The following is a 23246-nucleotide window of genomic DNA, read 5'->3' as shown; positions in this document are numbered from 1 at the left end:
ACTTTTCTGAAAGGGATTAGAAAACTAAACTGTGTACATGCTGAACTAATGAAATTGTTAGTATTTCTTTGTATTATGACTTTTATTATTTATTATTATTTGCTGTGGTATGGTATTCTGCATATCCCTCTAACTGGATATAAGTTCCATAAGTGCAATAACTATGGCTAATACTGTATTCTCCATTATATCCACCGTGTTACTAAGGACTATAGGTATGCAGTAAGTACTTAATTAATTTATTTATAAATTCACTAATACATTCTATTCTAGTCATTAAATTAGGCTAAACAATTAATTCCTTCCCTTCCCAAACCAAATTCTTTTAACATTTCTTAAAAGATCTTTTTCATCTCCTTAATTCTCTCTCTTGACTATTTGTAATTATTTTTTTATATTGATACAATCTGTATACCATATCCAAAAATTTCACCAGTTGTATTCTCATGCACTTTTTTTCTGTTTTTTGAGCCCTTTTCAATTTTCAGTAACTCAACAAAATAGGAATCTAAAGTTTTATCTCTCCAGAGCCTAGAACAGTGCCTGGCTGATACCATGCACTCAGTAAATGTTTATCGTATAAATATATAACAATCCAGCAGAGGATTGGTTCCAGGGCTCCTGGGGATACCAAAATTGGTGGATGTTCTAGTCCCTCACATAAAATGCTATAGTATTTCCATATAATCTATTTTTTCATATAATCTACAGCAGGGAATGCCTACATACCACTTCACTCACATTGATTCAGCATATTGCTTGGCCTGCGGCAAATTCAAGTTTTGTTTTTTGGAACTTTTAGAGATTTAAAAAATTATTTATTTATTTATATTTTAGAGAGAGAGAGGAGAGGAAGAAAGGTAGGGGGAAAGAGAGGGGAGAAAGGAAGGGAGGGAGAGAGAGAAAGAGAAAGAGAAAGCATCAATTTATTGTTTCACTTGTGCATTGATTGCATCTCATAATGTGCCTTCACTGGGTATTGAACCAGTGACCTCAGGCTCAAGCTGGCAACCCCAGGACTGAGTTAATGACACTTGACTCACACCAGCGACCTTGGGTTTTGAACTAACAACCTCACATTATGGTTGTTATTCCATCCACTGTGCCACCACCAGTCAGGCCTTTCAAGAATTTTTTTTTTAATTTTTGATTGGCCATTGGTTGAATCTGTGGATGCAAAACCCACAGATATAGAGTGCCAACTGTGTAATTAAAAATTAAATACAGATCCTTAATAAGATGCTAAAAGGCTATATACATATGTTTTTCTTTACATATTATTATATTTTCTTTTTTCCAAATGCTATAAAATGGTTGTTTTTTTCTGTAACAGATTTGATTTGGACAGCCATTTATATTTCTCTTCCTATATGCTAGGTGATACTAGGTGCTTTTCACACAAATGATCACATTTAACCTTCTATCCTAATGGCAGCTGTATAAATTTAGTAGTGATAAACTCATTTAACAGATCCAGAAGCCAAAGCTCACAGAAGTTGGGTGACTTGCCCAGTGTCACAAATCTTAAAAGTTGAAGATTAATTTTTCAAGTTACCTGTAAGTTGAAATTAAGTATCAAGTTTATAATTATGTTGTGAGTGTTATAGGAGCTCTATAAAATGAGTTTATTACTTAAAATGTGAGGCTCTTTTGCTGTTTATTTTTAAATGGTAATGGAGTGTAGGAAATGATAAATTTTATCTGTAGGTGAAAATGTAGATAGTGTAAAAGTCAAGTCCTCCCCCCCAATCTCCTTAATCTAAAATTGAAGATTTTAAACTTTGCTATCTTCCTTGTTGTTGATTGCAGTCTTTAGAAATAAGAAAAAGGTGGGCTGGTTCTGGCCAGGTGGCTTAATGGATCAAGTGTTGTTCCAGTGGCCAAGGTCATGGATTTGATCCCTGGTCAGAGCATGTATGAGAAGCAATCAGTGAGTGCACAACTAAATGGAACAACTGTTATATGGACCAATGAGTTCATGCTTTTCTCTCTCCCTCTCTTTCTCTCCTTTTCCCTCTCTCTCTCAAATGAATGGAAAAAGCAAATAAAAGAAAAAGATGGGCTGTAGAATAAAAAGAGGAAACATAAGGCTCTTATAACTTATGTTACAAAATGTGATTAACCAGACCATTTGCAATTTGTTACTATAACAAAGTTGGTATCTATACATATTACTTGTTATTTTTCTATGCTTCTCTCTTAGTTTGGATATCAAAATGTTTTACATTTTATAGTCATTCTCCCTAACAGAGGTACTCAAAATTTATTTTGTAGAAATAAGCCAAAGAAACCCATTTTATTTTCTAGGCATCCTTAAATCCTAGTGATACACCTCCTTCTATTGTAAATGAAGATTTTCTTCGTGAGCTAAAAGAAACTAATATTTCATATTCACAAGAAGCAGATGATCGAGTATTTAGAGCTCATGGTAAGCAACTTTATATAAGTGCTATTTATTTTTAATTTTTAATTTTCTGTAATTTAAGATTTTTTGCATTTTGTTTTTTAAATCACAAAACAGGTCATTGTCTTCATGAGATATTTTTGCTCAGGGAAGGAATTTTTCATCGAATTCCTGATATAGTTTTATGGCCAGGTAAGTTCTTTTTATTCTTATACTCTTAATTTAGTATTTTTAAATTTTAAGTAAATTTAGTTTGGAAATATATAATTTTTAACATGTGAGTTGTAAAAAATATAGGTAACTATATTTTTAGAATTTGCTGAAGGTCATAAAGTTCTTTCTTGATCTGAACATCCTCAGCTGTTGGTTTTTTGTTTTTTTTTTTCTGTATTTTTCTGAAGCCAGAAACGGGGAGAGACAGTCAGACAGACTCCCGCATCCGCCCAACCAGGATCCACCCGGCACGCCCCCCAGGGGGTGACGCTCTGCCCACCAGGGGACGATGATCTGCCCCTCTGGGGCGTCGCTATGTTGTGACCAGAGCCACTCTAGCGCCTGGGGCAGAGGCCCAGGAGCCATCCCCAGTGCCCGGGCCATCCTTGCTCCAGTGGAGCCTCAGCTGCGGGAGGGGAAGCGAGAGTCAGAGAGGAAGGAGGGGGGGAGGGGGGGAGAAGCAGATGGGCGCTTCTCCTGTGTGCCCTGGCTGGGAATTGAACCCGGGACCCCTGCACGCCAGGCCGACGCTCTACCACTGAGCCAACCGGCCAGGGCCCTCAGCTGTTGGTTTTTTTGTTTTGTTTTGTTTTTTTTCCAGCTGTTGGTTTTAATGATTTATTTTGTTGCTGATTATCTTTGAGGTTAGTAGAAATAAATATCATATTGGGAAGCCAATAGGAAAATGTATCTTTGGCCTGACCAGGTTGAGGCACAGTGGATAGAGTGCCGACTTGGGATGTTAAGGGCCCAGTTTCGAAACCCTGAGGTCACCGTCTTGAGCGTGGGTTTACCTTCTTGAGCGCATGGTTGCCAGCTTGAGTGTGGCATCATAGACACGACCCCATGATCACTGGCTTGAACCCAAAGGTCACTGGCTTGAAGCCTAAGGACCCTGGCTTGAGCAAGGGGTCACTGGCTTGGCTGGAGCCCTGTTCCCTCCCACCCCCAGTCAGCACACGTATGAGAAAGCAATCAATGAACAACTCAAGTGCCACAACTATGAGTTAATGCTTCTCATCTTCCTCTCTTCCTGTCTCTCTCTCTCTTTCTCGCTTAAAAAAATGTATTTTTGGTTACTCTGAATGCTTAATGAAAGTATCTGTAATGATATTTCCAGGTCATTAATTAAGATAATTAAATTATTAATTAAAATAATAGATTACTGGAAACTGATAACTGTTGATATCAGCTTGTGGACTACAAGTGATCAGATGGTGACAAAAGCTTTTTAATATACATACTGTCTTTGATGTGAATAATTAAATTTTGAGAAATTACTTTTATTGAGGGGTTTGGCTTTAGATAAAGGATAGATGAGCTTTCTGTTGTTATTTTGCTCTATTGATGCACTATATTTATTTATACGGTTTTTATACCCATCTCTTCTATCAAAAAATTTAAAGCAGAACAGATATATTGTTTCTTTTTGTTTATAATTGCCTTTTTTAAAAAGTTGCATTGATCTTTTGATCCTTTTTTCTCTTCACACTCTATGAAAGGAGTATATAGAGTATTTTATTTTTTAGAAAAATGGCTTATTCATGGACTATTAATTCTTTGATGTGATCCTTCTACTTTGAAGGGAGTATCTGAGGGAAACATCATACTTTTAATAAGGGGGTAAGAGGGAAGTGACATACATAGCAGGCAAGTCCAGTAGCACAGTGGTCCCCAACCCCCGGGCTGTGGACCAGTACCAGTCCGTGGGCCATTTGGTACTGGTTTGCAGAGAAAGAATAAATAACTTTCATTATTTCCGTTTTTTCCCCGTTATATTTAAGTCTGAACGATGTTTTATTTTTAAAAAATGACCAGATTCCCTCTGTTACATCTGTCTAAGACTCACTCTTGACACTTGTCTCGGTCACGTGATACATTTATCCATCCCACCCTAAAGGCCGGTCTGTGAAAATATTTTCTGACATTAAACCAATCCCTGGCCCAAAAAAGGCTGGGGACCACTGCAGTAGCATATGTAGCTGAAATGAAATTACTTTCCTGATACTTGTGATACTTTCTGTGTATTTGGAATAGTATGAAATAAATCTTTTGTCTCTGTTAGTTTAGAAATTTAGCAGCTCTTAAAAAAAAAGAAAAGATATACTAAAATATAAGAAATACTTTTGTTTCACCTGCTTATTTTTTAATAACTAAGCTATTCTCTACCAAAATTTGGGAGTCATTCCTTTTTTTTTATTATTGGAATAAATGAAAACAATATTCTTTGATATATCTTGGGTGGAACTTTGTACTACCCCTTTTAGGTATTTTCTTTATATAGCTCAGTATTAAAATATTAAAAAATAATTACCATAATGGGAATATATATATTGCTTTAAGAAATCCAAATATTTTTTAAAATTTCAGATATTAGAAACATGGAATTAGTCAGTTGTTGCAAAAAAGTTTCTTTATGCTGTAAAATTCTTTCTTCACAACTTTGCCCTTCTGTTTTTTTCCTTTTTCTATCCCAATTTCCAATTCAGGCCCTCATCAATGCGTATCTGGAATTTTGCAATAGCCTTAAAGGTTCTCATGCCTCAAGTTTCTTTTCCCTCAAAGTTTCCATACATTCTTGAAAGGTTAATTTTTTGAAAATACTCCTTTTGTGATCTTGTTCCTTATCTAATGAATCTATCTGAAACGTATATGGGTGCCTGAATCAAGTTTATAATTTTACTTTTATTCTGTTGAATTTTCCATTATCAAAAGTTCTTGGCCTGACCTGTGGTGGCGCAGTGGATAAAGCGTCAACCTGGAAATGCTGAGGTCGCCGGTTTGAAACCCTGGGCTTGCCTAGTCAAGGCACATACGGGAGTTGATGCTTCCAGCTCTCTCTCTCTCTGTCTTTCCTCTCTCCTCCCTCTCTCTCTCTCTCTCTTTCTTTCTCTCTCTCTCTCCCTCCCTCCCTCCCTCTCTCCCTCCTTCTCCCTCTCCTCTCTAAAATGAATAAATAAAAAATTTAAAAAATTAAAAAAAAAATAAGTTCTTGGACATAGCTTGTCTCCCAACAGGTTATTAATTCACCGAGGCCTTTATTTAACTTCAGTGTAAATTTCCTATTGCTGATAAAGTTCAACTTTTTCTTTGCATGAAAGCAAGTTTGACACAGTATAGCAGTTTGAAACTATGTGATAGTTTACCGAGAGGAGGGGGCTGTCTTACCTTGCAGTTTGAATATTTATTAATGCTATATATAATACATATATGTATCTCAGAAATCTGTCATTGTGGATGTCTGGCTGTAAACTGAATCTGATTTTTACATATTGCTTTAATAGGAAGTCTAGGGCTTGTTAAAGAGTAAGAACTTATAGTATATGTAAATGTTCTGATTTGGAATATTCTTTAAAATAGGATTTGTCACCATTCTGACTGTTACACAGTATGGATATCTCTTTTTTATTTAGTTTGGATAAGTAGTGACTTATATGTTGTCTGTAGTACGTGTGTTTAGAGAAATAAAGTCTTTTTTAGCAATAAGATATTTTAAAAAGTGCTTCACTTACTAAATTTAGTATTTATTTTCAGTGATCTAAATACTAAAACTTTAGGTCTGTGAAAATGTTTGCTAGGTACTGTTCTAGGTATTGAGGATAAGCAGTTAACAAAACAAAAGTCCCTGTTCTCAGGTGCCATACAGTGTAATTGTGGGTGGTGGTGGGGTAACTGAAAAATAAATAAATAAATATGTAATGCATTGAATGGTGGTATAAGGAAAAATAAGACAGTAAGAAGACAGCAAAATAGTGTGAGTTGTGAGATGAGAGCATGCTCTGTCAGATAACATGGTCAAAGGATAGCTTCTGATTAGGTAACAATCCTAGACATAGTTTTGCCTTGTTAAAGGCTTCTAACAGGCATATTCTGGTAATTGTTAATGAATAATTAATATTTAATAGGAATTTTACCACAAACAGTAAGGTTTATGAGTTTAATCTGAAAGTTTGAAAATGAGTTTTTATTAAGAACTTGAATGATACAAGTGACAAATATTTCTAGTTTTGAGCAAATTTGAGAAATAATAATTAGAGCTTTTTTAGAAAAGTATTTTTATATTCGTAAATGGTTATTTCTCATATTTTTGTTGCATTTTTACTGTTTTTCAGGTTCTTAACAAGCAATACTTGGTTTTTGTATGGTTTGCTTAATTCAAGTCTCTCCTTCGTGCTGTTATAAATTCTATAAGAAGATTGATTTTTCTAAGATATTCTTTTTGCCATGCTGTTCCCCTCCTTGACCTATGGCTAGTCAGATTGAGTCTTAGCTCCTTTTGCTTGGTATGTAAAGTCTTCTCCAGTCAGGCTTTTCTTATTTATAACTTTTTCACAAATAAAGGTATCTTTTAGTTATGTGCAATAAAAAGGAATTCATATGCAGTATATTACACATAACATTTTAAAATTTGTTTAAAAAACAGAATAAAGAATCATCAATAGATGCAAAAATTAATGGGTGAAAGTATAATGAGAAACATATTTACATAGTTTAAGTATTATCCCACAATATCATATTAATTGTAATATTTTTAGAGTAAAGAAACCTAGCAGGTACTATATACCAAATGATGAAAGTTTCATTACCAGAAATGAGACTTGTTTATATCATGCACGTCCAGATGTAACATGCTGAGAAAGGCATGTCACTTTTTCAGAATTCCTGCCAAATTAAATTCCTGAATTTAATCATATAAAAGCAATTTTACAAACCCATATAGAGGGACAGTCTGTGGAATAACTGACCAGTGCTCTTCAAAAGTGTCAAGGTCCTGAAAATCAAAAATAGATTGAGAAACTGTCTTAGAATAAAGAAGATTAGGGAGACATGCCAACTAAATGCAGGGTGTGATTCTGGTCTGGAAAAGAGGACATTAGAGGAACAGTTGGCCAAATTTGAATAAGGTTTGTAGATTAGTTAATCTATAGTATTGTATCAGTGTCAAATTGCTTGGTTGTGATAATTGAACTATAGTTACGTAAGATGTTAGTATTTGAGGCTACTTAGTGAAGGAAATATTTTGTGCCATTTTTGCAACTATGGTGTATAAGTATGAAATTATTTTAAAATGAAAAATTAAAAAGATAAATAATGGACAATTTGTTTTACTATAGCTATTTCATGTGTTAATAAGTGAATAAATAAGTTTTTATACACCCATATTTTGCAGGGTTACCTAGATTTTATTCATGTTTCTGTGATTAATTTATTTTCCCTTTTTTCAACAGCATGTCATGATGATGTAGTTAAGGTTGTGAATCTAGCGAGCAAATATAACCTTTGTATCATACCAATTGGTGGTAGGTATTGTGCCTTTTGAATTTTAATATAATGTAAATTTGTTCTTTCAATTTAAAATATTTGTATTTTAAATATTTGTGCCGTCCCACTGAAAACAAATATTTTCGTTATTATGATAAGGTTATTCTGAAAAATTGGTCTGTGCTCCTCATTTCTGTTCTGAGTATATCTAAGATGTGATGTACTTAGTTCATGGCTTCTTTCCCATTATGGATCCTTGTTGAAGCCGTGACTTTAATGCCTCACTAAGAACATGGTTCTGCTTTAGTAATTACTTTCTAACCTTTATCCTTGAGGAGAGAATAGTTTTCAAAGCTTAAATGTACCCAGCATAAACCTTTGTGAAGGAATGCAATGTAGCATAAAAGATCAAAAAAGACATTAATGATCAGATCATTATCTTCTAATATTGAGGAACTAATATTGGTTTGTATTTTAAGACAAATTTGATCTTTCATCAGCAACATTATTTTAACAATTTACACAAGCCAAGGGATTTTGCCTTCACGGACTGAATTGGCAGTGATGGAATGGAAATGGGACCCCAACAAGTCAGAAGCTTCAGATTCCTTCTTCAGCTGATACTTCCTGTTGAACTCATACAACAAAGGCACGACAGTGCCCCTTTTAATGAACTCTTTTTCTGATTTTAGATGGCTGGCAAGGAAAATAGTGGTTATTGAGCATAGGCATGCTTTTAATTGACAATTAATGGTCTCACCTTATAAAATTAAGCTGAATCTCATAGATCAGCAACCCTGTAATTCTTACCTTGTATTAAGGTGACTGCCACATATTTTCTGTCCAAAACGGATGGAACTACCAATTAAGAGTTTATTCTGATATATATTGATACAAATAACGGTTAAGAACTAAACACCATATTCTGTATTGGTTTCAAGAAATAATTTTTCCTTTGACAACAAATGTCAATGGAAGACAGAAGTACATTATTTAAATACTTTTATGTATTATTTATTTTACATTAAAATCACTTTCTCACCAGAGAACACACAATTTTGTTTTTGAATATCATATAATCTGGGCAACTTGAACTTGTTCATGCCCTTTTGTATGGGCATGTAAGGTATTATTTTAAGTGATAAATAAATGTCAAAATTATGACAGAAAGGAGGTATTGGTGTCTAGTTTTATAGGATAGGATTTTTTGTTTATTTTTTTTAAGCTACCTTTCCATAGTAATCATTAGCTTAGAACTTTTTTAATCATGGTTTTTGGAGTTTCACAAATTGCTAGGGGCTTCACTTGAGTGTGCTCAGGGGATGGAGCCACATTCCATTGCTTTTAACTCCATAATAGTTCTTCATTTTGTCACACAGCATAAGAGAAAGGTGAGTTGCTTTTATTGTGTTAGCATTTACAAATTACATTTTGTAAGGCACTGGTAAATATGGGTATTCTCTAGCAGGCCTATTTGTATACTTTGTATTAGGGTTTTGCCTTGTATATAGCTAAAAATAAAATATTTAAACTTAAAGGTATTTTTTTTATTTTGGCAGGAGGAACTAGTGTCTCTTATGGCCTGATGTGTCCTGCAGATGAGACAAGAACAATTATTTCTTTGGACACTTCACAGATGGTATATGATTATTAAGATGTATTTGAAGAAAGCATTTAGTTTAAAAAAATGTATTTATGGCTCAGCCTTAGTTGTTAAAGAGTATATTGACTTTTTTTTCTTTGTATATTTTTCTAAAGTGAGAAATGGGGGTGGGTGGGTGGGGGGTGGCAGACAGACAGACTCCCGCATGTGCCCGACCGTGATCCACCCAGCATGCCCACAAGGGGGCGATGCTTGACCCCTCTGGGGCGTTGTTCCACTGCAGTCGGAGCCACTCTAGCACCTGAGGCAGAGGCCATGGAGCTATCCTCAATGCCCGGGCCAACTTTGCTCCCATGGAGCCTTGGCTGTGTGAGGGGAAGAGAGAGACAGAGAGAAAGAAGAGGGGGAAGGGTGGAGAAGCAGATGGACGCCTCTCCTGTGTGCCCTGACTGGGAATCGAACCCGGACTTCCACACACTAGGCCGATGCTCTAACACTGAGCCAACCAGGACCTTCACCATTTTGTTTTAAATTAATTTTATGATTATATTATACCCTTGTGTCCAGGTCTCCAAAAGCTAAGCTCGCTCTTATTCTAACGCACGTATCCTGATGGATTCTACCAAATTAGCACGTGAAATTGATGATTTAAAAAGATGCATTGAAACATTGATACAATACATAACCCTGATTTGTTAGAAAAGAAAACAAATAATAGTTAAGGTTAATTGGAATCACCAAAACTTATTTGTTTCCCAAATTTTTATTAATGCTATTGCATTTTTTCTTGTGGAAGAATAGAGGAGCTAACTAATTTTAATGATAGAATTATGTTTTGAAGTTTTGGCTCATTGCGTTTCAAGAGTCGGACATTGTTATATATTACCATATCTCCCCATATATAAGACATTCCCATTTATAAGACGCACCTTAATTTTGGGGCCCAAAATTTAAAAAAGAAATATATTACATAAATGTATTGAACTCAAGTTTTATTCATCATAAAATTCATACAACTCCTCAACAAGCACGAAAAAGTGGGAAATGCAAATAAAAACATCTACAACCACTGAATAAGATGTACCCAGTTCTTAGACCCTAAATTTTTTGGAAAAGGATGTGGGGAAATATGGTAAACTTTTAATTTGACTACGAACTTTGTATAGTCAACAGTATTCCTGGTTACATGTGTCTCATAATAAGGAATTTTTTGTGATTTTTAACTTGAAATTCTTTCAAACACCCAAGTAGAGAGAACAATACACTCATTCACTAGATTAAGTAATTATTAACATTTTGAAATATTGGTTTTATCTTTTTTTTTTTCTTTTAAAGGAAATTCTGGTATTATATGCTACTTTACACCTAAAATATGCATTCAAGGCCCATGTTAGCTTTTGGTTGTTTATTTAAGCATCATTTAATTGAAGCTTCATTCTTTCTTTCTGGATGCTACTGACTGGATTATATATACCAGGGGTCCCCAAACTTTTTACACAGGGGGCCAGTTCACTGTCACTCAGACCGTTGGAGGGCCGGATTATAAAAAAAACTATGAACAAATCCCTATGCACACTGCACATATCTTATTTTAAAGTAAAAAAACAAAATGGGAACAAATACAATATTTAAAATAAAGAACAAGTAAATTTAAATCAACAAACTGACCAGTATTTCAATGGGAACTATGCTCCTCTCACTGACCACCAATGAAAGAGGTGCCCCTTCCGGAAGTGCAGCAGGGGCTGGATAAATGGCCTCAGGGGGCCACATGAGGCCCGCGGGCCGTAGCTTGGGGACCCCTGATATAGACTATGTCATATTTTGAATTAACCTGTTTATTCTTCTTGGTGTCATTTAACTCTTCCTCTAGACTCTGTATGTCTTCTAAAACTGAAGTTAGATATAAAAGCTAGTTAGATTCAGACATAGTTTTTAATTTTTTTTTTTTTTTTAGCAAGAATATCTCACAGGTAATTATGTTTTTCTATGTCATGTCACATAGGGGGAAGTAATAATAGCTAGTTTTCTATTTTTAGTGTTGCTAAAATTGATCAGCAAGTTCGGATAGTGACAGCCTGACTATTCTACTACGAAGTTACCCATTAACCTTTGTGCTTATCCTAGAGTTTAAGAAAAGACAGTGTCCTGTGAAGATAACTTAAAAGTATTTTATTCTGGAATAGGCTTTGGAATGTGTTTTAATTTCTGGCTCTTTACCTTACTATGTATAGATTTACTTCTAAATATGTTACTGAATGTATAAAGTTGAGATAGTAATACTATAGAAGGTTATTGGATGATTAAATGAGATAATAAATGTTAAAGTCTTTACATTGAATTGATGCTTAAAATTATGTGGCAGAATTTTAAATCCCAGTTTTTTAAACATTGGTTTTATAGAAAAACTTTATATAGTCACTACCTTTAACATTACTCTCTCAAATATTATAATGGATGCATAATTCTTGTAATTGTGATTTGCATTGAAGTCAGTAAGCTGTATCTGCATGATTTTGCACAGATATGACATATTCTGGTTATATATACAACATGACAAAAATTAGTTGTACTTATTTTCTTCTGACATATGTATAATAAATAATACTTAGACCTGTTGACCTTGAGAGCTTTAGTTTTATTGTTAAGTTGTATGGGGTGGTCTATAATGGATGTAATAAGGTAGCCAGCATATTCTCTAGGTTCCTCTGTGAGTGTCCATCGGTGGTTTTTTAAATTTTATCTGTAGTTATTTTTGTTCTACCAAAAATATATCAGGACTCCTGGTAAATAAATATAAGGTATATAGTTAGCACAAGTATGTAATTGCTTCAAGAACCAGTCTAATGGTGAAAAGATGTATGTAAATTATTACACAATAAGGTACCATCAGATTACTGAATTATGCCCTTTAACTTGAGAGTTTTATACTTTGTCTTATTTAGCTGCCATGAGACCAAAAGCCTGATTTTGCCATAGTTATAGTGAAATCACTATTGTTTTATTTTGAGAGTATAATTATAGTGATAGTTTTATATAACATAAATAAGTACATTCACATACATCATCTTATTTAATGTTTATTATAACCCTATGAATTAAGCAGTGCAGTTATTTGTATGTGTTCAAATTTGGAATATAGGAAGCCTGAGATTGTTATTTTCATATTACCCATTGTGTTCTTTTCTTGTTATTAACTAGACTTATGTGCATTAGTTATTGGCATGAAATTGAACATACCAAAATGCAAAGAAAACCTTTCTTGGATGCAAAAGAAGATTCTGTTTGTTACCTGATTGCTCAGCCAAATAGAAGGGGAACAAAGTCTGCTCTTAATAATAGAAAGTAATTCGTCAAGATTCTTATATATAAAAGTTAGGTTAAATAAGAATGTTAAAAACATTTTTGTTAACAGGCATACATTTTGTAAGTTGAGTCAGATGATAGTTTCTTCTTTTCAGAAGGAGGCAGGGATGTGCTTTGTTTTCTAGCTGGGTCTCTGGTTTTGCTTTGGATTAAATATAAAGTAGGGATGCTATTTACTGTATTCAAATATCTTTCCAGGTCTCTTTCTAATCTCACGGTGGCCATCTTCTGATATTCTGAAATTAGATATGGTTGCTAATTATTAACAGTAGTGTAGGTAGTGTTTACAAAGTGATAGGAACTGTGAATGCTAAGCTTTTTATGTGTATTGTCTCATATAATGTTTAAAGCAACCCTGTGGGTAGGTATTGCTGTCCACACTTTACAAATAAGGAAATACTAAGCTTAGACAGTTAAATAATTTGCCTGAGATAAGAGGTAGACTTTAATTCAAGTTAATACCTGAATAAAGACAGAGTCTATGTTTTAAATTAACTCCTGTGTAATATACTGTGTATGTTACTATTTCTGTTATATTGTGTATTCAGGGATAAGTGGAGCTTCTGGTGTGGGTAACTCTACCTACTTACTTAATTACTCTTTTGTCACTTGCTGCTTTGAGTTAGGAAGTTATATTTCCTCAGGAAATGTCAGTAGTTCATGGAGATGAGACTTTTATATTCCTTTGCAACAGAATCGAATCCTCTGGGTTGATGAGAACAATCTGACAGCTCATGTAGAAGCTGGCATAACAGGACAAGAGTTGGAAAGACAGGTATGTTATTTCTTTAATTAGATTTTCTAAAGTGGATGTGTTTCTGCTCTGAAGTATCTCTTACAGCTGTGGTCCCCAACCCCTGGGCCACAGACCGGTGCTGGTCCGTGGGCCATTTGGTACCAGTTCGCAGAGAAAGAATAAATAACCTACATTATTCCGTTTTATTTATATTTAAGTCTGAATGATGTTTTATTTTTAAAAAATGACCAGATTCCCTCTGTTACATCCGTCTAAGACTCACTCTTGACGCTTGTCTCAGTCACGTGATACATTTATCCGTCCCACCCTAAAGGCCAGTCCGTGAAAATATTTTCTGATATTAAACCAGTCCGTGGCCCAAAAAAGATTGGGGACCACTGTCTTACAGTATATTCACTGAACGAGTTTTTCAGTTTCTTTTGTGGGTCAGGCATTGAGCTAGATGCTAAGGACCCAGTAATGAATAAGTCCCCGTCCCTTACCCTTGGATAGCTTATGTTACATTATGACAGAAAGTTAGGTCAATAGACAATTATGATTCAGAATGAGAATTTCTAAGTGAAGGCTAAATGTGAGGCACTGATGCATCAGATGGGGTTAGGAGGAAAGGAGTTGGACAAGGAATGTATTACAGAAAATGCAGCATTTAAAATGAGACTTCAGGGAGAGGGAGAATTCGCAAGAAAGGAGGTGGGGATGGTGGGAACAGTCTAGTTAAGAAGCAGCATGTACACAGGTTTTACAGGCAGCTGTTGCTTTTGGAGGCCTGCAGATAGCTAAGTATAGCTGAGCTGTATGTAGTATGTGTATGTTATGTGGGAGAGCACAAATTCTTGGTGTTTGTATATTGAATGGGTGAACCTGTAGTAATGGTAAAGGATGAAAGCAGGAAAACACAAGGAGGTGAGATCATAAAGGGCCTTATAAAGCCCCTTTTAGAGGTTTGAACGTTATCTTTGACCTTTGGTAGCTCCTGTGTGGAGGATGGATGGAGCGCGTAAGGGTAGATTAGGAGGATACTGCAATAATTCAGGCAATTGCTGATAGTGACCTGAAATAAAGTAGTAACAGTGTAGCAAAATGGAACAAATTAGACATAGGATTTTCAGAAGTCGATGATAAATTATATCAACTGAGCAGATGTTGATATTAGCTATTTATTGAACTTTCCAATCTATAATTTCATTGAAAACTGATCATCTCATATAGTTGGTGAAATTTTTGGAGTCCTTATATACTTTTTGGATGATCCAGATGAATTTTTTGAAAACTTCAGGTTACCTTCCTGGTTTCTAAGCAGGTAATTATTAAAATGAATTGATTCCTTCAACCTCTTCAAACATGGGTAAGATGCTGTAACTCAGCTTTGTACAAAGAAATTACAAGGTCCAATTTGTTGGTAATGTTCTTACCACTTTGTTCAACTTTGGGTACAGAGAACCCTTCCGCTTTTTAACAGGACGTTGAGGGAAATGTGGTATGATTGTTGATCTTATTTTTATTCTCTTTTTCCTTCTTTCTTGGTAAAGAGTTGAATGAAATTGGTATGCCAGTGAACAATTCTAGCTGAAAGGCTTTGAAAAAGAAACTATTAAACTGTTTACTGTTTTTATTTTTTATTTAATGCAGTAAGAACAGAGAACTGGAATAAAATTGAACATATTTGTTGAGACAGTGTTAAAGATCTTCAATAAGTCAAGGTTTTATATAAGTCAAGGTAATTAGATGTTAATTATTATAGCTTATAGTGAACTTCAGTGGGCAGAATAATAGTATTTAATGAAAAAAAAAACCCAACCTGTATAAAGTCCTGTATTAGCCTTCTGTTATGCCTGAATGAGGCATTATCATCACAGCAGTTTGTTTTGTAAGAAAGGATGGTCTTTTATTTCTACAAGGTTGTATCCTTTATTAAATGGTATTTGATGTAGTATTTTAACCTTCCCAAGTTTTCTTTTTCTTGTTAAAGGTTAGAATTAAAATTCAAGGAACATCCCTGGCTCAGTGGTAGAGCATCGGCCTGGTGTGCAAGAGTCCCGGGTTCGATTCCCGGCCAGGGCACACAGGAGAAGCGCCCATCTGCTTCTCTACCCCTCCCCCTCTCCTTCCTCTCTGTCTCTCTCTTCCCCTCCCGTAGCCAAGGCTCCATTGGAGCAAAGTTGGCCCGGGCGCTGAGGATGGCTCCATGGCCTCTGCCTCAGGTGCTAGAATGGCCGTGCTTGTAACAGAGCAACACCCAGATTAGCAGAGCATCTCCCCCTGGTGGGCATGCCGGGTGGATCCCGGTCGGGCGCATGCGGGAGTCTGTCTGACTGCCTCCCCGTTTCCAGCTTCAGAAAAATACAAAAAAAAAAAAAAAAAAAAAATTCAAGGAACATGTTTCCTTGAAATTTAAATGACATTTTCATAGACAAGGAACTTCTGATATTTTACCTACTAGTTCATTTCTTTAAATGCAGATATAGAACTTTCTTTTTTGCCTCTGGTAGAATATAATATAATATGTATAATATACATCTGTTTTGTTCCCTATTCATGTTCTTTCTCGTTTAACTCTGTGTCCTTCACTTTCTATTTCAGTGAGGTAACCAGCTGAAACCATCCTGCTTTTTTCTTCTATAAGTTTTAAAATGGCCTATCTGTAGTAGTTGGGCAGCACAGATTTTAATCTTTTTAATTTGTAGGTTACATTGATTTTAATATATATAAAATTTAAGGGAGGTGATGAACATGTCAATTATAGACTTTTAGATTTTGTCTTTAGGCTTATTAAATTTTTGGCTACTTCATTTTATTAGTTAGCAGCCTGGGGGCGTGACTTGAGTTTCTTTCCCCGCTAAGGGACTCATTTCCCTATGCCTCAGTTTCTTTCTTCATCTATAAAAGGAAGATAATAGTAATTCCTGCTTCATAAAATTTTTTGTTAGATTGAAATAAGTTAATAACATAAAGTACTTAGAACTTTTATTATTCCCACTAATTTTTATTGAACACTGCATCATTCAAGCACAGCTAACTTTAAATACATATTCCTTCTACCTGCGAGACGCCCAGATTTATATCATCACTTCACACTTCTTTCATGAACTCCAGATCTTATATTCAATTGCCTAGTTGATATTGTGACCTGCATATATAGTACACGTTTTAGACCAAGTGTCTTAACATTTTAAAAATTGAATATCTATTTTTCTCCACAGTTGGCTTTTTCTATAGCTTTTTCATTCTCACTTGATGGAAATTCAGTTCTTTGGGCAGCTTGGGCTAAAATGTTTGGACTCATTTATTTTTGTTTTGTTTTATAATAGTTTCATTGAGGTATAATTGTCATGCAATAAATTGCACTTATTTAAAATCTACAATTTGAGAGACTTCCCATAAATATAGGAGCATAAGTAAATGTGGTACTTGAGTCTTTCCACTACCACATCAAAACTATAACCAAACTGCAGAACAACTATCATTCAGAACTGCCTGAAATCTAGCTGACTGGAAGTCCTACAAGTAGGGATTTAAGGAAGAAGCCACATTGAGACTGGTAGGAGGGATAGAGACATGAAGCAGGCTGGCCCCATACTCACATGTGGCTATTTAAAATTGGGAGATTTATCTCAACTGCAGAGGTCTCCACTGAGGAGCAAGGGGTCCCAGCCCCACACCAAGCCTCCCAGCCCAGGGTTCCAGAGCCAGGAAGAGAAGTCCCCATAACTTCTGGTTGTAAAAACCAGTAGTGAGTGTGGCTGAGGGAGATAGAGGGCTTCTGGAGTCCCAGGCAACTCTTCTTAAATGGCCCATCACGGACTTACTCAGACTCACTCCCTCTGAGCTCCAGCACTGGGGCAGCAGCTTGAAATGAGCTAAGAATGCATGGAGAGGAACTGAATTGTCTGGCATTTGCATTAGAGCTAGAGGGCAGCTTTCTGCCAGACAAAAGTGCTGGCAGAGGCCATTGTTTCTTTTTTGAGACCAGCTCCCCACAGAGCCAGCAGGCCAGTGCTGTATCTGAATTTCCATTAGCCTGGCTCACATTGCCCAGCCCTGGTGATTCCCTGTGGACCGCCGCCCCCAGCTTGTGGGCTCACCTAAGCCATTTCCAGTAGCATTTCCATATATGTGGCCTCTCTTGTTTCATGCTTCCTACTTTCCTAAAATCTTTCAAACAAGCTGTATATGGGCTCTCTGTACCCCATACCTCTTGCTGAGTGGCCCTAGGTCCAGCATTAGCAGCAACCAGCCTTGGTTCTCAGGTAGCCTCTTCGGGTACTTCCAAGCCCAGCACAAGTATCAGCTATCTGTGGATTGCTCTGTAGCTCCAGATAGGTATCCCCAGACATGGCACCCAGGCAGTGGCTGACCTTGCACCTTGCATTAGGCCCCAAAGCCAGTATACCTGGTAGACAGCTTCAGACCATACCAGATTACAGTCCTACCACCTCCATGAGAGACACACTCAGGAGTATGCACAGAAGCTACTCTATTATAGTCGCAGCTGGTCCTTGCAGCTGATCAGCCTTGGGCTGGGATTATTCTCTCCCCGTGATGCCAACAGTAATTAAGGCTCAATTACAACAAGACAGTGCATACAGTCCACACAAGGGTGCACCTGGAGCACCCAGCTTGGGTGACTGGAGTGGCTTTGCCACTGGACCTTGCATAATATCTAGTACACAAACCTGGTAGATGTAACAACTCTACCTAATGTATAGAAACAAACAGAAGGAAGTAGCCTGAATGTTTAGACCAGGGGTCAGGAACCTATGGCTTGCGAGTCAGATGTGGCTCTTTTGATGGTTGCATCTGGCTCGCAGACAAATCTTTAATAAAAAAAATATTAACGTTAAAAATATATATAAAGCATTCTCATTTATTACAATCCATTCATTTCCTACCGCTCATGTTCATGGTTGCAGGTGGCTGGAGCCAATCACAGCTGTCCTCCAGGACATCACCAAAGTTTTATTGGATAATGCGTAATGTACATGGTCGTATGGCTCTCATGGAATTACATTTTAAAATATGTGGCATTCATGGCTCTCTCAGCCAAAAAGGTTCCCGACCCCTGGTTTAGACAAAGAAACATTCTAAATGAAAGAACAGGAGAAGTCTCCAGAAAAAGAACTAAGTGACATGGAAGCAAGCAATCTACCAGGGGTCGAGTTCAAAACAACGGTTATAAGGATGCTAAAGGAACTTAAAACTTCAGGGAACTTAGAATTCAACAGCATGGAAAAGGACATAACAACCATGAAAAAGAACCAGTCAGAAATGAACAATATGCTGAAATGAAAAATAGTTTATAGGGCCTGACCAGGCAGTGCTGCAGTGGATAGAGCATTGGACTGGGATGCAGAGGACCCAGGTTTAAAACTCCAAGGTCACCAGCTTGAGCACAGGCTTATCTGGTTTCAGCAAGACTCATTACCTTGAGCCCAAGGTTGCTGGCTTAAGCAAAGGGTCGCTCGGTCTGCTGTAGCCCACTGGTCAAGGCACATATGAGAAAGCAATCAATGAACAACTAAGAAGCTGCAACAAAGAAATGAATACTTCTCATTTCTCTCCCTTTCTGTCTGTCTATCCCTATCTCTCCCTCTCTCTCTCTCTCTCTTTGTCTCTGACACAAAAAGAAAAAAAAAAGAATTTATAGGGAATCGGCAGTAGAGTAGATGAAGCTGAGAATCAAATAAGCAATTTGGAATATAAGGAAGCAAAAAACAATCAGCAAAAAGAATAAAGAATCCAAAAGAATAAAGATAATCAAAGGAGCCTCTGGGACAATTTCAAGCAGACCAACATATGCATTATGAGGGTACCAGAAGGAGAAGAGAGAGAACAAGAAATTGAACACCTATTTGAAAAAATAATGACAGAAAACTGTCCCAACTTGGTGAAGGAAATAGACATATAAGTCCAGGAAGCAAACAAAGTTCCAAACAAGATGAATTAAAGAAGCTCATACCAAGGCATGTTGTAATTAAAATGCAAAAAGTTAGGCCCTGGCCGGTTGGCTCAGCGGTAGAGCGTCGGCCTGGCATGCAGGGGACCCGGGTTCGATTCCCGGCCAGGGCACATAGGAGAAGCGCCCATTTGCTTCACCCCGCCCCCCTCCTTCCTCTCTGTCTCTCTCTTCCCCTCCCGCAGCCAAGACTCCATTGGAGCAAAGATGGCCCGGGCGCTGGGGATGGCTCCTTGGCCTCTGCCCCAGGCGCTAGAGTGGCTCTGGTCACGGCAGAGCAATGCCCCGGAGGGGTAGAGCATTGTCCCTGGTGGGCGTGCCGAGTGGATCCTGGTCGGGCGCATGCAGGAGTCTGTCTGACTGTCTCCCCGTTTCCAGCTTCAGAAAAGAAAAAAAAAATGCAAAAAGTTCAAGATAAAGAGAGAATCTTAAAAGCAGCAGGAGAAAAGCAGCTACTTACCTGCAAGGAAACTCCCATAAGACTGTCAGCTGGCCCTGGCCAGTTGGCTCAGTGGTAGAGTGTCGGCCTGGCATGTGAATGTCCTGGGTTCGATTCCTGGCCAGGGCACACAAGAGAAGCACCCATCTGCTTCTCCACTCCTCCCCCTCTCAAAGCTTTCTCTCTCTTTCTTCCTCTCCTGCAGCCAAGGCTCCATTGGAGCAAAATTGGCCTGGGCACTGAGGATGGCTCCATGGCCTCCATCTCAGGTGCTAAAATGTTTCCAGTTGCAACAGAGCAGCACCCTAGATGGGCAGAGCATCGCCCCCTAGTGGGCTTGCTGGGCGGATTCCGGTTGAGTGCATATGGGAATCTGTCTGTCTACCTCCCCGCTTCTCACTTCAGGAAAAAAAAAAAAAAAGACAGCTGAGTTTTCAACAGAAACTTTGCAAGCCAGAAGAGAGTGGCATGAGCATATTCAAAGTGATGAAAAGCAAGGACCTACAACCAAGATTATTCTACCCAGCAAAGGCATCATTTAGAATGAAAAAACATGTAAAGAGCTTTCTAGATAAGAAAAAGCTAAATGAGTCCATCATCACCAAATCAGTATTACATGAAAAATGGTGAAGGATCTTCTTTAAGAAGAAAAAGATAAATATGAACAGTAAAATGGCAATATATAATATTTCTATTAACAGTTGAATCTGAAAAACAATATAAATGAACAGGCAGAGCAGAAACAGACATCGCTACAGAGAACATTTGACAGTTGCCAAATAGGAGGGGGTTTGGAGGATGGGTGGAGGTGAAAGGATTAAGAAATGCAGATTGGTTATTATAGAAGAGTCATGGGAATGTAAAGTACACATAGGCAGTGTAGTCAGTAATATCCTAATGATTATGTATGGTGTCATGTGGATATGAGATTTATCAGGATAATCACTTGTAAGTTATAGAATGTCTAATACACCTGAGAGCAATAATATTGTATGTCAACTGTTAATTGAAAAATAAAAAATGATTAAAAAAATAAAATGTGCAACTTGATAAATTTTGATATATGAATACAGCCATGAAACTATCACCACAATCAAGATAATGGACACATGCATCAATCTCAGAAGTTTCCTCTTGCCTCTTTATAATTCTCTCCAGTCCACCCTTACCCTGCCCCTGGTGATCAGTGATCTGTTTCCTGCCATTGTAGATTTGTTTAAATGTTCTACAGTTTTATTAAAATTGAGTCATTTAATTTTTTTTGTATATATATATTTTTTTAATAATTTTATTTTTTTAATGGGGTGACATCAATAAATCAAGATACATATATTCAAAGATAACAAGTCCAGGTTATCTTGTCATTCAATTATGTTGCATACCCACCACCCAAAGTCAGATTGTCCTCTGTCACCTTCTATCTTGTTTTCTTTGTGCCCCTCCTCACCCCCTATCCCTCTCCCATTCCCCCCTCCCCCCCGTAACCACCATACTCTTATCAATGTCTCTTAGTTTCACTATTATGTCCCACCTACATATGGAATAATACAGTTCCTGTTTTTTTCAGATTTACTTATTTCGCTTCGTATCATGTTATCAAGATCCCACCAATTTGCTGTAAATGTTCCGATGTCATCATTTCTTATGGCTGAGTAGTATTCCATAGTGTATATGTGCCACATCTTCTTTATCCAGTCATCTATTGATGGGCTTTTTGGTTGTTTCCATGTCCTGGCCACTGTGAACAATGCTGCAATAAACATGGGGCTGCATGTGTCTTTACGTATCAATGTTTCTGAGTTTTGGGGGTATATACCCAGTAGAGGGATTGCTGGGTCATAAGGTAGTTCTATTTTCAGTTTTTTGAGGAACCACCATACTTTCTTCCATAATGGTTGTACTACTTTACATTCCCACCAACAGTGTATGAGGGTTCCTTTTTCTCCACAGCCTCTCCAACATTTGCTATTACCTGACTTGCTAATAACAGCTAATCGAACAGGTGTGAGGTGGTATCTCATTGCCGTTTTGATTTGCATTTCTCTAATAGCTAAAGAAGATGAGCATCTTTTCATATATCTGTTGGTCATTTGTATTTCTTCCTGGGAGAAGTGTCTATTCATATCCTCTTCCCATTTTTTTATTGGATTGTTTGTTTGTTGTTGAGTTTTATGAGTTCTTTGTATATTTTGGATATTAGGCCCTTATCTGAGCTGTTGTTTGAAAATATCATTTCCCATTTAGTTGGCTTTCTGTTTATTTTGTTATCAGTTTCTCTTGCTGAGCAAAAACTTCTTAGTCTGATGTAGTCCCATTCATTAATTTTTGCCTTCACTTCTCTTGCCATTGGAGTCATATTCATAAAATGCTCTTTAAAACCCAGGTCCATGAGTTGAGTACCTATGTCTTCTTCTATGTACTTAATTGTTTCAGGTTTTATGTTTAGATCTTTGATCCATTTTGAGTTAATTTTTGTACAGGGGGAGAGACTGTAGTCCAGTTTCATTCTTTTGCATGTGGCTTTCCAGTTTTCCCAGCACCATTTATTGAAGAGGCTTTCTTTTCTCCATTGTGTGTTGTTGGCCCCTTTATCAAAAATTATTTGACTATATATATGTGGTTTTATTTCTGGACTTTCTATTCTGTTCCATTGGTCTGAGTGTCTATTTTTCTGCCAATACCATGCTGTTTTGATTGTCATGGCCCTATAATAGAGTTTGAAGTCAGGTATTGTTATGCCCCCAGCTTCATTCATTTTCTTTAGGATTGCTTTGGCTATTTGGGGTTTTTTATAGTTCCATATAAATCTGATGATTTTTTGCTCTATTTCTTTAAAAAATGTCATTGGAAGTTTGATGGGAATTGCATTAAATTTGTATATTGCTTTGGGTAATATAGCCATCTTGATTATATTTATTCTTCCTAGCCAAGAACAAGGTATATTCTTCCATCTCATTATATCTTTTTCGATTTCCCTTAACAATGGTTTATAGTTTTCATTATATAAGTCCTTTACATTCTTTGTTATGTTTATTCCTAAGTATTTTATTTTTTTTGTTGCAATCGTGAAGGGGATTATTCTTTTGAGTTCCTTCTCAGTTGTTTCATTGTTGGCCTATAGAAAGGCTATTGACTTCTGTATGTTAATTTTGTATCCTGCGACCTTACTGTATTGGCTTATTGTTTCTAGTAGTCTTTTTGTGGATTCTTTGGGGTTTTCGATGTATAGGATCATATCATCTGCAAAAA

At 36.7% G+C, this 23246-nt stretch overlaps 1 protein-coding gene across 1 annotated transcript in view; it reads left to right on the top strand.

Moving 5' to 3' along the window:
- Positions 1-23246, top strand: part of AGPS (alkylglycerone phosphate synthase) — a 153455-nt gene that overhangs the window by 32026 nt on the left and 98183 nt on the right. Inside the window, exons 4-8 of the mRNA XM_066233671.1 lie at positions 2308-2428; positions 2522-2596; positions 7846-7917; positions 9439-9518; positions 13543-13623. Of these exons, the coding sequence (XP_066089768.1) occupies positions 2308-2428; positions 2522-2596; positions 7846-7917; positions 9439-9518; positions 13543-13623 (429 nt within the window). The remainder of the gene's footprint in view (positions 1-2307; positions 2429-2521; positions 2597-7845; positions 7918-9438; positions 9519-13542; positions 13624-23246) is intronic.

This window comes from Saccopteryx bilineata, chromosome 5, assembly GCF_036850765.1.
Source record: "Saccopteryx bilineata isolate mSacBil1 chromosome 5, mSacBil1_pri_phased_curated, whole genome shotgun sequence".
Lineage (NCBI taxonomy): Eukaryota > Metazoa > Chordata > Mammalia > Chiroptera > Emballonuridae > Saccopteryx > Saccopteryx bilineata.
The sequence above is the reverse complement of the archived record's forward strand: the minus strand, read 5'-3'. Positions and strand labels throughout refer to the sequence as shown.